A 17,545-nucleotide genomic window follows, 5' to 3' on the forward strand; every position below is an offset into this window, starting at 1 on the left:
AAAGTTATAAAATGACAATTTAAATCATAGGAGGCATCTTTTTTTAATTCTGTGGCTTTAACATGAAGTATTTAATTCAATCCATGGTTAATTCAAGGCTCATCAATTATTGCCTCAGCTCCCTTAAAATCTAGTTAGTATCTTCTGTAAAAATATGCTACAGTGTTAAACACTAAACATACGCATGACTACACCAGCAATAAGATGACGATCAAAGAATGCTGTTAACTTCAGCATTAAGATGTTAGCAGCACACTGCATGACTAAGCTCAAAAGCCTACCTGCAGTTGATTTGTAAGGATTTCTCTTTTCAGGGAGGGGGATGAGAAAGTTACATGTGCTAACCTAGAATACTTGCCCTTAAAAGGAACTCACTAGTATTCTGTATTCATCAGTATATATGTAAAAACCTGATGTTTCTAATCACCACAAAAGGTGCTACTCATACAAACATTTATGATTTAGGAGAGCTTAGGTCTTTACAATACTGGTTCTATTCTCCTGAATTTTGACTTGCAAACGAACTAGCTAATCAACCTCTGAAAGGGCCAAAATAAAACATAATAGTTATTCCTTCTAAGGGCACGTATTGGGGACCATGCTGCAAGACCCTTTGGTAATTCATAAATCAGCCTCCTCCTACCAAATTTGGCTTCATAATAAATATTAAAAGAGAGTCTTCAATAACTTGGTAACTGTAAATAACTAAAATGTCAGTGACTGAATAGAGAAAATAATTCATTCTCTGAAATGTAAATTCTAATTGGACTCTCAGTAATCTGCATGGCACATATAAGGAGAGATTATATGAGGAGGCTTAAAGCAGGGAAAGATATAAAAGACTTTTTCCTTAGGAAAAAATTAATAAATAAAAATTTCATTCAGGTAAGGAAAACAGGCAAAAAATTCATAACCTGTATACAACTTGCTTTGTTTTATATAATCAGTGCTTTATAAAGGTTTTCTAATTTTTATACCTTTAAAGACAATCTACCATAAAGTGAGAAGAATCCATAATTATAACTCTTAAAACCATGTAATCAACCTGGGTCCACGTACTCATGTATACTGGCATCCTCTTCTCAGGGACACATTAGATTGCTATAACTCCTTTTAAGAATTCTTCTGAGCTTTTCTTCCTTTCTACTTCTACATTATTGTATCTATACCTTTCTTAATTTCCTTGCAGTCAAAAGCCAGACTACCTGGGATGCTGTTCCTCTAGCTTTTCTTCAGCTACAGGTAGAGGCAGAGAATGACGGAAGGGGGAGGGGACAATGAGAGAGACAGAAAGGAAGAAAAAAGAATCCTTGATTATTTACCCTCTCTTTGACTATTTTTCTTTTCCCTTCACTGTATATTTAATTCTTTCTTTTTGACCCACTCCAATCTTCCATCATAGTAGGAAGAGCCACATCTTGAGAAATCTTACAATTATAGGAGATTTAGTACAAAATAGATGAGCCAATACAAGGTCTAAAGTAGACTGAAGGATGGGGTGATTTATAGGTAGCAAAACTTTTTCTTTGTTCCAATCACTTTAAGAGTTTCAATTTAACCCTAAGCTAGACACCAGTTAGCTATGAGCCTCTCAGGAATGAACTGTTTTGTCATTACATTCTATCAGACTGACCAACTCTCAAAACACATACACTAAATCTTACAGATGTGAAACAGGTGGGGAAGAGATGGGTACAGACGGAATTGGCTCACAAGATTCACACTATAAAGTATACTGACCCACATTTTCTCTAATCTTTCACACCTGCACACTCACGCAAGCATACATACTAGACATAAAAATTGTGCAAGATCAAGCATCAGCTTTCTATTTTAAAAGCCTTAATTTAAAAAAAAAAAAAACACATAGATAGGCTCACTGCAGTTTCTTTAAAGGAATATTCAGTACTACAGTACTCCTTTAAAAAGATTCACAACTCAGTGTTCAGAACACAGTAGGTAACTGCTGCTTGACAATTACTTAACATTACTGAGAGCATCCAGTACCAGCTATGGATATCAACAATAAGAACCACCTGACAACATAAAGGAATAATCTCTAAGTGATGTCATCAACCCTAACAAATTTGTTAATAATATTCACTACAACATATTCACCTTTGCTTCATGGTCACATGAAATAATTAATTTCTTTTTAGGTTACATACTAAAGAGCAGTACCTGCTCTACTGCACAAAAAAAGGTTGCCCACATGGATGCTCTAAAACCCCTCAATATATAGCTGAGGGGTCTTGTCCTACTCAGTGCCAAATGTCTGCGATGCAGTCACTGCTTGGGCAATGGCTGCATGTTAGTAGGATTAAATAAATGTAAAAAGTACTCCCTTAAAATGGTAAGGGGGGTACTCCTGCATTCAGATGTGGAATACAGTAACCCAGGAAATGGAAGAGGAGAAACAGGAAATAGTCCTTAGGTTACTGATTAAAGCAAGGTTTGATACAGATATCCCCTCTTGTAGGCACTCAGCGGGTAGAATGTAGCCACAACAAACTTCCCGTCAAACATCCTTCCAGTCAACAATTTCTGAGCAGCTTTGGAATCACCAGCGTTTGCATACTCCACGAAGACCTGAAGGAGGACAGAGAAAACAAAATAATTTCATTTCCACCAAGATTGTATATCACTTGAGGATCTTGTTAGAATGCAGATTTTGCTTCCATAGGTCTAAGGTGTGGCCTAAGTTTCTGCATTTCTAATCAAACTCCCAGGTGATACCAATCTGCTGGTCCATGAACCACAATTTAGAACAGCAAGGTTTAGAATACTTCTTTACAATTCAGTTCAATTCTGAAAAATCTATCAAAGACAAGTTGGGTGAAAGATGTAAAACCTTTTGCCAAGTTCATATAAGAGTGATGAACAGTACTAGACACTTGTCAAAAGTAGGGCTGAACAGCCCAGAGAGCAACTGCATTTCAAGGGTGCCTTGAAGATAATCTGCACTTTTAGAAGTGGAAGAAGAAAAATATATTGTTCAAAAGCTGCTGGAAATTATACCTATTAAAAGATCTGTGGAAACTGTAAGCCATAACTATAGTAAGGAAGAAGTTTAAAACTAGGTAATTTCCTTTTCCAGAGCATCTGAATTCCTACCTGGGGTAGAAATATAATTTACAAATTCTTTTTGTTTTGACCTAAAGCAAAAGTTACAGGAAGGCAAAAGGATTTGAAATGATTGGTTCTCAGCTGCCCCATAAACCAGTGAATGAGATAAAGAACTGCCTCTCCCTCCTTGGTTGTTTGCCTCATTCGTTATGGTAACAGTCTTTGAACTGATGTTCCAGCATCCTGGGACACTCAGAGACTTGCAAGGGGATGTGAGAATAGATCATTTTAGAAAATCAATGTCGAGATCCTCAACTTTCATTTATACCTTTTCCTAAAATCAATCTACTTATAAGTTCAGGCAGATTATCCTTTTTCATATCCTCTTTCACAGGAGCCCTTCTTCCCACTTGACAAAACAAACTTATTTCCATAGGGTATAAAAACTACCAAGGCATGAAAAAAAAGACAATTCCTAATATAGTACCCTATTTCTCATTGAATCCTCCTTCACTGATAAACACAGCCCTACACCCCACCTATGACTGGTCATCCACTGTCTTACGCAAATTTTTCTGTTAAGGATGATGTATGACACGAGACCTAGGATATTTTGGGCCTGTGAGAGGATTTTCCAAATTCATATGTACTGAAAAATGGAGAGGTGGGACTGATTTTGCCTCTTCTACCCCATGATTATTTTCAAGCTACACATAGCTCTTAAAAACAAAGTAGAGATTATCCAATATTAAAAAGTGCACATATATAAAGGTAAGTGGTACTTGTCAGCTATTCTTAAAACCCATCCCTAAAATGTATCATTACCTGGAACTAAAAGTACTTCCAAATGGCCAAAGCAGTATAGCCGGTCAGGCTTTTTAAGTATAACTGCTTGGGAAAAATGCTATTGATAAAATTTTATGTGCTCTCTTTCAGAGTAGGGTACTTCATATAATAAAATCTCTATTATTGAACTATATACTAAAATAAATAATTAGTTAATGCTCATTTTATTTCATCTTAGAAATACTTTATAGCTATTTTTCCAAAACAGTAAAAGTAGATGTTGGCTTTTTCATTCAATACAAAAGGAAAGTTAGAACATGATGTCCAATGAGAATAATGAATCTATTTCTGATTTTTTTACCTGATTAATTAATCCCAAACTTATACACCAAAGTTCAATAAATGAGCAGACATGCATTTAGAGAAGGAATAGCATGCTTTTTATCATACTCCTTGCGTTACAGGTAACCTATAATTTTACACATCACATTATTCCACACTAAATAAGAGCAAATTATTATTATTTTTTTTTTTTTTTTTGAGACAGAGTCTCACTCTGTTGCCCGGGCTAGAGTGCCGTGTCGTCAGCCTAGCTCACAGCAACCTCAAATTGCTGGGCTCAAGCGATCCTCCTGCCTCAGCCTCCTGAGTAGCTGGGACTACAGGCATGCACCACCATGCCCTGCTAATTTTTTCTATATATTTTTAGTTGTCCAGCTAATTTATTTCTATTTTTAGTAGAGACAAGGTCTCGCTCTTGCTCAGGCTGGTCTCGAACTCCTGACCTTGAGCGATCCACCCACCTCGGCCTCCCAGAGTGCTAGGATTACAGGCGTGAGCCACCGCACCTGGCCGAGCTATATTATTTTAATCTTGGACTTTTTTGTAATTGTATGAGATGTATTCATAATGTATTAATGTTTTTCAGTGGTTTTTATGTTTCTTTAAAAAATCATGTTTATTTGAATTGTAAAATTCAAATGAAAACTGGCTTTGTCAACTAGGTAATAGACATTTTCAACAGCTAAATAAATTAAATCTGTGATTCCAAGAGTTTATCAAAAGCTGCTTTCACTCTCTTCTTAAGTATCAGTGAAAACTTCTCAACATAGCAAATTTCCTCTCATTGATAATTTTTATTCACATTATCTTTAAAAGTACATACTTCTCTCCTGAAATTATTTCTCCTGTTTCTCTATTCTGTGTCATCCACTTCATTTTGGCCATTGGGGTAAACATTGAGTCAGATCATGTTAATTCCTGATTCAAAATCTTCCAAAACCTTCTCCTCATTGAGAGTAGAAGTCCTCCTCAAATCTATCAGGCATACCTGCTGTTTCTTTTGTCTAGAATTCTCTGTCTCACTTCCTTTAAACCTTGATTCAAATGTAACCTTCTCAGCATGTCCTTCCCTACTACCATTCTTGAAAGTGCAACTCCCCTTACCCCAGTATTCCTTAAGCCTCTTCCTCAATCTATTTTTCTCCCTAGCACTTATCACCATTTATTTTTTGGTCCGATTTGATCATTGTTTTATGCTAAGTGCCTAGAACATAATAGATGCTCAATAAATATTGGTTAAATGACTAAACAGCATTTAGCATGCTCCTGACACTGAATGAGGTGAATACTATTATTACTAGATTGGCAATAATTTTTCACTAATACTCAAATAAAATTTCTTCAATATTTTTTCAGTTGCCAAGAATTTTCATAATACTAAGTCATAAGATACATAATAATCCACAACCAAAGTCAATTTCACCCCTCAAAGGATATTTGGCAATGTCTACAGACACTTTTGGTTGTCACAATGGGGGTGCGGGGACATCTAGTGGGTAGAGGCCAGGGATGCTGCTAAACATTCTATAATATAATGTACAGAACAGCTTCCCCAACAAAAAATCATCAGGCTCAAATGTCAATGTGTCAAGATTAAAAAACCCAGAGATAAAGTAAAAGAATATCCTGTTTCTCAAAAATAAAAACACTACAGATAAAATAAAGATTTTCTTATACTCTCTGTCATGTAATTTACAGAATTTCTAAAGAAAATGCTGTGATTACAGTTTAGGCCATACATTTTACAAATGGAGGAACTGCAGATCATCACAAAACTAGTGACACCGAGACTGGAACTCAGGATCCAGGATTCTCAGTCCAGCATACTTTCCTTCTTTAAATTACCACTGATAGTTTCTATTACAATGAGAACCTAACCTAACTGATTTTCTCCCTCTACTTAATTAGAACAAAATTGAACCAAAATTTTTCTTTAGCCGAACTTGATATAAATTAGCATGAGTTAGTTGGTGCCACTGTTTACAACGGTTCAAAAGTAGATTAATATTTCTTTAAAAACAAATTTTAAGTGATTAAAAAATATAAACATATTATAGAACTTTTAGAAAAAGTAGAAAGCACAAAATAAAAATCATGCAAAATGCAAAATTCATAATCCTTAGTAAAATTTGTGTATATCTTTCTATAAAACTAAAACATTTAACACAACTTTAATAACCTCTGAATAACTCCACAATTACAAAAATATTCACTTACTTGTCCTCTGCCAGGATTTTCCTTTGGAACAAGTAGAGATACCACTGGTCCATATTTTTGACACTCCTCTTTTACATCTTCTACAACATCTGGGTATTAAAACACATGACAGTAACTGCTTTGATATAATTAACAAGCATTCAATATTTTAAAATTTTAAATCATCAAAGAATTCAGAAATACATATCCTAACTAATAAGGTCATTTTCTGTATCTTCTAAAATTAAACTTTATGAATATAAATTCAAAGCATTTAAAAATTTTCTTTTTATATTTTAAATTTAATGTTCTGAATAGTTGACACATTCAAATAATTCAAAATTTTAAAAAATAAAATTTTCCCCCCACCTTCCCAACGGCCATTCCATTCCCCATTTTGAAGGCAACAAATATTATCAGTTTCTTCTGTATTCTGCCATAATCGTAAGTGTACATAGGCAAATATGATTATGTATGCTGTAAGTAAAAATTTCCAATCTTGTTTCTTTATTAAACAACATATCTTTAAGACCTTTCAATATCATTACATAAAATTTCTTCATTTGTTCTTATGATTGTGAAGTATTTTACTCTATGCATGTTCAATAAACTAGTATGTCCTTTACATAATTAAACAAGAATTTCCAAACTTTTTGCCATTAAAAACAATATTGAATAGATAAACCTGCTCGTATCTCATTTCACTTGTGGATGCCTAAGTTGACATTCTAGAAATGGAATTGCTGGATCAAAATTGACATGAATTTGTAATTTTGTTAGAATTACCAACTTGTTTTTTCATGCAAGTTTACCAATGTAAATTCTCTCTAGTGATATATGAGTATGTCTGTTTTCCTGTCCTCTTACCCACAATGTGTCAATGTGGATAGATAACAAAGATATTGTAGTTTGGTTTTAATTAGCATTTCAATAATAAGTGAGTCTGAAAACACATGTGAAATGCATTTGTATTTCCTTTCCTATAAACTGTCTGTAATAATAGATGTAAATATTTTGTCTTAAATTATTATTTGTCTTTAAATCTTTCTTAGGGTAGTTTTTGTCAGTGTAGAATTTGTTGAATCATTATTTTATTGCTTCTGAGTTTTTGTACCATATTTGAGAAAGGCCTTTCCCTCTCCAGGAATATTAAAAAATAAAATTTTCCAATAATTTTTTAATTTTAAAAAAATTCTTTCCTTTCTTCTTTCCCTACCTGCCCTATTTCCTTCCCTCAGCCCTTTCTTTTCTTTCCTTCATTATTTCATTCCCTCACTTGTTTTTTCTTTTTCAAGTATTTTAATCTTTACTTGATTTGAAATTTATTTTGGTCTACAATGTAAAGTTTGAATTTAACTTCCTTCCCTGCCCCCATCAAAATTACAAGACAGCTGTTCCAACACATATAATAATTTCTAGCTAAGCAAACTTACCTATAACTAATACATGTTATTTGATGATGATCCTGCTAATCAGAACAATGGTATTTAATGGTACTATATTATCTGTTGCACTTTAGATCATGTGGCGACTCTTAAACACAAACATTTAATGGCAATATTTATGCAAAATTTAAATACTCAGTGTATTTAGAAGCAGAAAAATGTGTTACACAGCAAAATACAAAGAAAAGAGTAGATACAGTCTCCCTAAGGTTTATTCAAAAAAGCCCAATCTTGAGTTTTATAGAGATTAACATTGTGTGGAGTAGAATGAGGTGATGAAGACAGTAGGTAGACAGGTTTAAAGGATGTAAGTAGTATTTTGAATTGATATTCAGAGATTATTTAGAGCCACTGTACCTTAGTGACCTAACTAAAACAATGCTGAGGGCAAGACTTTCTTTCAGATAAATAGACATCCTGAAAAGCTAAGACTGGAGACTCTTACAATTATCACAGACTCAAAGAAAGCACATTTGTTTCACTCGGCAGATAACTATATTAAAGCTCAAGAACATGAAATGATTTATCCTCACAAGAGGTATTGTGGTAAAATTAGCCTTATCTGTAATGTTTTAATTTTCTACAGGAGAATATTAAATATTAAGCAATTGATATTTTGAAATAGAAAAATATTAATAAAAGAGCTTTAGAGACACATAGACCTGGCTCTTTTAATTTTTATTATTAGGTTGGTGCAAAAGTAACTGCAGTTTCGGACTGTGAATTTTAAATCACTGTAATAATAAGTAGGCTCAAATGCATCTTTATTAGTCAAAATAGGAACCATTACAATCAACACATTTTTGCCAACGAGAAATAACTTTGTTTATTCCTGCAGCGTAAAAATCCATGCTTCAGGATTCAACGAACTCTTGGAAAGCATTTTCTGCATCCTGCTAGTTCTGGAAGCATTTTCCCTGCAAAAAGTTGTCAAGATGCTTGAAGAAATGGTATTCAGTTGGCAAGAAGTCAGGTGAATATGGTGAATCAAGCAAAACTTCATAGCCCAATTCATTCAACTTTTGAAGCACTGGTTGTACAACGCGTGGTCAGGCGTCATGGAGAAGAACTGGGCCCTTTCTGTTGACCAATTCCAGCTGCAGGTACTGTAGTTTTTGGTGCATCTCATCAATTTGCTGAGCATACTCAGATGTAATGGTTTCACCGGGATTCAGAAAGCAGTAGTGGATCAGACCGGCAGCAGACCACCAAACAGTGACCACGATCTTTTTCTGGCGCAAGTTTGGCTTTGGGAAGTGCTTTGGAGCTTCATCTCAGTCCAATCACTGACCTGGTTGTCAATGGTTGTATAAAATCCACTTTTTGTCACACATCACAATCCAATCAAGAAATGGTTCGTTGTTGCATACAAGAAGAGAAGATGACACTTAAAAACGATGATTTTTTTGATTTTCGGTCAGCTCATGAGGCACCCACTTAATGAGCTTTTTCACCTTTCCAATTTGCTTCAAATGCCGAATGACCACAGAATGGTCGATGTTGAGTTCTTCAGCAACTTCTCGTGTAGCTTTGATGATCGCTCTCAATTGGTCATTGTCTACTTCCAATAGCCAGCCGCTATGCTGATCTTCAAGGCTCTCATCTCTTTTGCAAAATTTCTGGAACCACCACTGTACTACACTCTTAACTGCTATACAAAATTGCCTCTCTAGTAATAGGTTGATGTAAATGCTTCACAGCTGTTGACCCTGGTCCAAGTTTGGCCCGCCTTAGTCCATTCCCCTCTACTTCCAGAATGTTCCTACTAAACTACAAGTTTGATCATATCTTTCTTCTACTTACAATTTTTAATAATTCCTTACTGCACTCAACAAAGAACAAGTATTCATTGAATACTTACCATAAGCCAGGGACTGTTCTGTGCTTGATAAAAAATTCTTTCACGTAGGTTATGTTCCAATGTTACTATGTCTGGGATAAAATCCAAATTCTTAAACATAGCAAATAAGTTTGTACTCTGGCTACCTCTTTAGCTTTTAACTGACCAGATTATCACCACTATAATTGTATATTTATAAATTTGTCTCCTCTACTATACTAAAGACAGGGAATAATCCCAGAATGGCACAAAGAAAGTACTCAGTAAATATGTCTTCAATGAATGAGTAGTTAAAAGCAAAAAAAAGAAAGCTCAAATGGAGAAATAACAACATAAAGAAGGGCTAGAAGAGACAGACCAGAGAGATAGAAGTTGCTGGGAAAATTAATCTTCTTTATTGATTTGGTAAAGATGATATGTAAAAGAGTCAAAAGGACATTATAAATTAGGGAAATGTGAGAATCCTATGAATAGATAAATCTATTCCAGACTTAGTTAAGAAAGATGCATTAGAATATAACTTAGAAAACACTAACCTTCATATTCCTCTTCATTCTCAAGATAATCATCATCCAACACATTCAGCAGTCTTAGCACTGGAGTAGGAAGCATCACCAGATCTTCAATATGAGGGGCTGTTAAAGTTCACCATAATATAGTTAAATATAAATCCCCCCAACTAAATTGGTGAACACCAGGCAAAGGAGCTTGGCAATATAAATTACTCCTGATATCTTACTTGACTGTCAAATGACCAAGAAAAAAACAAAAGACATATACAACTTACCAAAAGGAATGCTAAAGAATGGGCTGCACAACGCCATTTCAGCAGGAATTCTTCTGCTTGGATCATCATGAAGCATGCTAAAACATGAAAACAGGTATGTTTATAAACTGCCAGATCTTTTGAAAATGCAACCATCAACAAAAATAAAAATGTTTAAATGTTCATCACAGCATTAATTATATTAGCATGATTATTCTATCATTCATCTGTAAAGAATATAAATGCCATTTATTAGCAAATGGTTCAATAAATCATGATACATACTTATAACATTATACTGTGATCTAAAATAATGTTTTTGACTAATAAATGAAACATGGAAAGTGACCCAAACTCTGTAAGAGTGAGTAAAAAAAATTAGACACAGATTTAGGGTAATGCAATTAAAAAAAAAAAAAAGTGGTGGGATGATGACTGAATCTTGTCAAATATCCCTAATAATAAAGCAACTCGATAGCAAAACAAAAAACCCACAAACAACATCTATAACGAAACTATAGGGACACACCAAATAGCCAAAAACCACATACAGATGAACACATTAACCTACCACTTATGATATAGATATGAAAGAGCAACATGAATCAAAATTAGAAAATCTCAAAAATTAGGTTATAGAACTCAGGAAAGAATTAGAAATTTAAAACATCTTCATAAAATAAGATTATGCTAGAAGAGATATTAATACAAGGCTGAATAAATACAAGATAATATTAAATAGAAAGCGGAAAGGAGAAAATTTTTAAAAAATCAAAACGAAATAATGAAAGAGATAATATGGATTCAAGAGAAAGTGATAATACCGAATGTAGGTAAAGAAAATCAAACATATGTAGACGAGTAACCTGTAGACCTAAAAAAGAAAAGAGAACAGAAAACTAAAACTACAATTTAAGAACACTTTTCAAAAACAAATAAAAAGACCTGAACTACACGTTGAAAGGCACACCATGTTCCTAAGAACCTAAGAATATTGACCTAGAACAATCAAAATCAAGATATATTCTGATAAAATTACTCGTCTTTAAAGAAAAAGATGAAATCCTTTGAGCATCTAGACACAAAGTGACTTTTAATAAAAAGACAATTCGTGAGTTATCAAACTTTTCAATAGAAACACTGTATGTCAGAAGAAAATTCAGTATCATGTTTAAAACACTTAAGAAACAAAAATATATGCCAAGGATTTTTCTATCCAGCTAAACAGACTTTCACGTACAATAAGCACAGTATAATAACTATTAACATGCAAAAACTCAGAGACTATTCATCTTATGATCTAGAGAATAAGATTCAGCAAACTAAAATGATTAGAAAGACATCAACACAAGGACTGATGGTGAATATTAAATATCCAGTTACATGCAGAACTAAAATTAAATGAGAGAGTACTAAAACAGACAGCATACAGTATACAGTGGCTACATATATGCACATAAAACTCTTTTTAAAATGGGAGAATAGGAAGACCATATGCAAAAATAATTTAACTATTTTAATTAATCTTATTAGAGTACTATTATTCTGAGACTGTTTTATGTTTATTGTAGAGTAAAGCAACTGGGTAATTATGAAATATTTTAATTCTGGCATTTCCTTTATTCTTAAGAACCACAAGTCTTGATGAGGAAGAAAAGAGATACAGACATAAAATAAAAGTAAAAACTGTGTGGTCCTGAACTTGAATTGGAAACATCAGTATGAATTCTGTCCACTTAAAAGGCCTAGAAACAATGACCCCCCTAGTAGCAACGAGTATTCCTAATACAGAGACTGTGGTTTTAAAATACCATTTCCTCTAAAAGAAACCAGGCTTCTAGGAAAAATGGCTAATTGCAGGTCTGGGGAAGGAAATGCATAAGATGAAGTGGGAACATCTTATCATACCACATAGCAAGGAAGCTATCAAAGATAATACAGTCTGCCAAAACCAACATGCAAAGGTTTCCATTTATCAAAGATGGGACAATTTCAGCTTCAAATAAGATAAAAACTGCAATGAATTAAAATACATAAAATATATTTAATTCCATTAGTTTATAATGAAACTTTGAATTTTAAAAAAGGGAATGATCACCTTTAGAAGATGACAAGGAACCAACTCATTATCTTGAGAACTAGTAAATAAAAAGAAAGAATATCAAGCACTTACAGTCAGCCCTCCATATCCATGAGTCCCACATCAACAGGTACCCCCATCCACAGATTCAACCAAACATGGATCAAAAAAACTCAGAAAAAAAAAGAAAGTTTCCCCTGCAGCCTCCAGCAGGAGTTGGCATGAGGTCTGGCTGCCGCTGCTGAAAGAGTATCCTGAAGCCGCCATCAGGAGGAGACCTCAAGAGAAGCTGGGCACCCGTGGCTCAAAGGGAAAGGGAATGGTTTAGGTTTAGAAAAAAAATTGATTCAAAAAAGACAGAGGAAGATGGTGGACTAGAAACAGTCTGTGAGCATGCTGCTCTCAAGGAAAGCAGTGTAAATTGCAGGCAGATGCCTACCTACAGATAGCTCTTCTCAGAAGGAACACTGTGAAATCACAGAGAAGCAATGTGGGACACTCGGGGTGAAGGAGAGCAAATAGGACATCCCCAAGACACAAAGTAATCAACCTAGCCAAAGCCAAAATGAAGGAGAAAATTCTACCAACCACTAGACATAAGCAACAATTGACTTACAAAGGAAAACTCATCAGACTAACAGCAGACTTCTCAGTAGAAACCTTACAAGTCAAAAGGGAGTAGGGCCCCATCTTCAACCTTAAACAGAAAAAATACCAGCCTAGAATTTTATATTTATATCCTGCAAAAAACTAAGTTTCACAATTGATGGAGAAATTAAGTCTTTTCCAGACAAGCAAACAGTGAGGGAATTTGTCATGACCAGACCTTCCCTGCAGGAAATACTCAAAACAGCCTTATATATGAATTAGTACTACAGATACCCACCAGTATAAAATTGCCCCAAAAGGCTAAAACTCATAACTCTTATAATAAAACAATAGCACAGGAGGGAAAACAAAGCAATAAGGTATTAGCCAACATGATGAACAAAACAGCATCCCACATATCAATTCTATCTCTTAATGTTAATGGTTTAAATGAGCCACTCAAAAAACAAAGGTTGGCTGAATGGATGAAAAAACACAATCCAAGTATCTGCTGTTTCCAGGAGGCCCATCTCAACCACAAGGATGCACAAAGGCTCAATGCGAAAAGACAGAAAAAAATATTCCACACAAATGGAAACCAAAAGAGAGCTAGTATAACCATTCTCATATCAAACAAAATTGACTTTAAATCAACAATAGCATAGAAAGACAAAGATGGGTCATTATATAAAGGGAGCAATTCAGTAAGAAGACATAATAATCTTAAATATATATGCACCTAACACAGGAGCTCCCAGATACATAAAATTAACTCTACTAGAGCTAAACAAGGAAATAAACAGTAGCATCATAATTGCCAGAGAATTCAACACCCAATGGTCAGAACTAAACAAATCATCAAAGTAGAAAATAAAGAAACACTGGACCTAAATGGGACCCTGAAACAAATAGACCTAACAGACATTTATAGAACATTTTATTCAAAAATACTCTACTGAATATACATTCTTCTCATCAGCATATGGGATATTTTCCAAAACTGATCATATCTTAGGCCACAAAACATGTCTCAACAAGTTTTTAAAAATTGAAATCATATCATGTATCTTCTCAGACCATAGTGGAATAAAACTAGAAATCAATTCCAAGAGTAACACTCAATTCTACACACAGTCATGCAAATTAAACAATCTGCTGCTGAACATTTATTGGGTCAATAATGAAATTAAGATGGAAATCAAAAGATTCCCTGAACTGATTAACAAAGGGGACACAAGCTATCAAAATCTAAGGCATTCAGCAAAAGCATTCCTAGGGGGAAAATTCAGAGCCTTAAATGCCAACATCAAAAGTCAGAAAGATCATTAACAACCTCATATCACATCTCAAGGAACTAGAAAAGGAAAAGCATACCAAACCCAATGCCAGCAGAAGAAAACAAATGACTAAGCTCAGAGCAGAACTAAAAGAAATGGAAAACAAAAATAAATAAATAATACAAAAGGTCAGTGAAACAAAGAGTTGGTTCTTTGAAAAGATAAACAAAACTGATAGATCTCTTGCTAGATTAACCAGAAATAGAAGAGAAAGGACCCAAATAAGCTCAATAAGAAATGAAAAAGAAGATATTACAACTGATACCACAGACATACAAAACATCATCCATGAATACTATGAAAATCTCTATGCACATAAACTAGAAAGTGTAGAGAAAATGGACAAATTCCTGGAAATACACAACCTTCCAATACTCAATCAGGAAGAAATAGAACTCCTAAACAGACCAATAATAAGCAGCAAAGTTGAAGCAGTAATAAAAAGTCTTCCAATTAAAAAAAAGTAGCCCTGGACCAGATGGATTCACAGCCAAATTCTACCAGACCTACAAAGAAGAACTGGTATCCATATTGCAGAAATTATTCCATAACGTTGAGAAGGAGGGAATCCTCTCCAACTCATTCTACAAAGCTAGTATCACCTTGATACCAAAGCCAGGAAAGGACACAACAAAAAAAGAAAACCACAGGGACATCTATATTGACAAGGGACAAACATCCCTTGTCAATATAGATGCAAAAATCCTCAATAAAATACTAGCAAATCGAGTTCAACAGCACATCAAAAAAATAATCCACCATGACCAAGTGGACTTCATCCCAAAAATGCAAGGATGGATCAACATATGGAGATCAATAAATGTGATTCACCACATAAACAGAAGCAAAAACAAAGACCAGATGATCATCTCAGTAGATGCGGAAATAGCATTTGACAAAATCTAGCAGCCTTTCATGATAAAATCTCTTGACAAACTAAGCATACAAGGAACATATCTCAAAATTATAAAAGGCATATATAACAAACCCACAGCCAAAATCACACTGAAGGGGAAAGTTAAAACATTCCCCCTAAGAATTGGACAAGGGTACCCATTGTCACCACTTCTGCTTAACATAGAAGTCCTAACTAGAGCAATCAGGAAAGAGAAAGAAATAAAGGGTATCCAAATCAGGAAAGAGGAGGTCAAACTATCGATTTCATAGATGATATGATCTTGTATCTAGAAAACCCCAAAGACTCCAGACTCCACCAAGAGACTCTTGGAATTGATAAATAAATTCAGCAAAGTCTCAAGCTACAAAATCAATGTAGACAAATCAGTACCATTTCTATATACCAAGAGCAGTCAGGCTGAGAGTCAAATCAAAGATTCAATACTATTCACAATAGCTACAAAGAAAATAAAAATACCTAGGAATATACTTAACCAAGGAGGTGAAACATCTCTACAAGAAGAACTACAAAACACCAAGGAAAGAAATCTCAGATGACACAAACCAATGGGAAAACATCTCATGCTCACGGATCGGTAGAATCAACATTGTTAAATGTCCATGTTACCCAAAGTGATTTACAGATTCAATGTAATCCCTATCAAAATACCAATGGCATATTTCACAGATCTAGAAAAAATAATTCAACACTTCATTTCAAATCAGAAAAGAGCCCAAATAATTAAAGCAATCCTAAGCAAAAAGAACAAACCTGGAGGAATCACACAGTACCAGACTTCAAACTATACTACAAGGCTATAGCAACCAAAACAACATGGTATCGGTACAAAAACAGACATAGACCAAAGGAACAGAATAGATAACCCAGATATAAAACCATCTGCCTACAGCCAACTGATCCTTGACAAAGCAGACCACAACATACACTGGGGAATGGAAGCCCTACTCAATAAATGGAGCTGGGAAAATTGGAAAGCCACATTGCACAACAATGAAACAAGACACCTATCTCTCATCACTCACAAGAATTAATTTAAGATGGATAAAAGAATTAAATGTAAGGCATGAAACCACAAGAATTTTAGAAGAAAATGTGAGGAAAACTCTTCTAGATATCAGTCTAGGCAAAGAATTTATGACTAAGACCCCAATGGCAATTACAGCAACAATAAAAATAAATAAATGGGACTTGATTAAATTAAAAAGCTTCTGCATAGGGATGGAAATAATCAACAGAGCAAACAGACAACCTACAGAATGGAAGAAAATGTTCACAATCTACACATCCAATAAAGAGCTAATATCCAGAATCTACAAAGAACTCAAACAAATCAGTGAGGAAAAAACCAAACAACTCCCTTAAAAAGTGGGCAAAAGACATGAACAGAAGTTTTTCAGAAGATAGACAAACAGCCAACAAACACAGGAAAAAATGCTCAACATCACTAATCATCAGGGAAATGTAAATTAAAACCACAATGAGATATTGTTTTACTTCTGCTAGAATGGCTTTTATTAAAAAGTTCAAAAACAGTAGATGCTGGCACAGATTCAGGGAGAAAGGAAGACTTATACACTGTTGATGGAACTGCAAATTAGTACAAGTCCTATGGAAAACAGTATGGAACTCTGTCAAAGAACTAAAAGTATACCTACCATTCAATCCAGCAATCCCACTACTCAATATCTACCCAAAGGAAAAGAAATAATTTTGTCAAAAAGACACCTGCACTCAAATGTTTACTGCAGCACAATTCACAATCGCAAAGATCTGCAATCAACCCACGTGCCCATCAATTCGTGAATGGATTAACAAAATTTGGTATACGTGTACCATGGAGTACTACTCAGCCATTAAAAAGGATGAATTAATCTTTTACAGCAATTTGGAATGAATTCGAGACAATTATCCTAACTGAAATATCTCAAGAATGGAAAAGAAAACACCACACGTACTCTCTAATAAGTTGGAACTAACCGATGGGCACACAAGTGCACAGAGGGAAGTAAAAGTCACTGGAAATCAAGCAGGGGCTGGGGGAAGGAGGGGAGGGGCAAAAGCCCACCTAATGGGTATAATGAACACTATTCGAGTGATAGGCACTTTTATAGCCTTGACTCAAGCCATGTAACAAACACATTTGTACTCCTTTAATATTCTGAAATTTAAAAAGAGAAAAA

At 34.5% G+C, this 17,545-nt stretch overlaps 1 protein-coding gene across 1 annotated transcript in view; it reads right to left on the reverse strand.

Annotated features, from left to right (window-relative positions):
- Window positions 1–1,347: 1,347 nt before the first annotated feature.
- The window catches only part of UHMK1 (U2AF homology motif (UHM) kinase 1), a 25,382-nt gene continuing 9,184 nt past the window's right edge, over window positions 1,348–17,545 (reverse strand). Inside the window, exons 5-8 of the mRNA XM_012639613.1 lie at window positions 10,463–10,539; window positions 10,212–10,310; window positions 6,412–6,500; window positions 1,348–2,589 (exon numbers count right to left, since the gene is read on the reverse strand). Coding sequence (XP_012495067.1) covers window positions 2,443–2,589; window positions 6,412–6,500; window positions 10,212–10,310; window positions 10,463–10,539 — 412 coding nt within the window. The 3' untranslated portion in view covers window positions 1,348–2,442. The remainder of the gene's footprint in view (window positions 2,590–6,411; window positions 6,501–10,211; window positions 10,311–10,462; window positions 10,540–17,545) is intronic.

The sequence above is a fragment of the Propithecus coquereli genome, unplaced genomic scaffold (genome assembly GCF_000956105.1).
Source record: "Propithecus coquereli isolate 6110/MARCELLA unplaced genomic scaffold, Pcoq_1.0 Scaffold140, whole genome shotgun sequence".
NCBI lineage: Eukaryota > Metazoa > Chordata > Mammalia > Primates > Indriidae > Propithecus > Propithecus coquereli.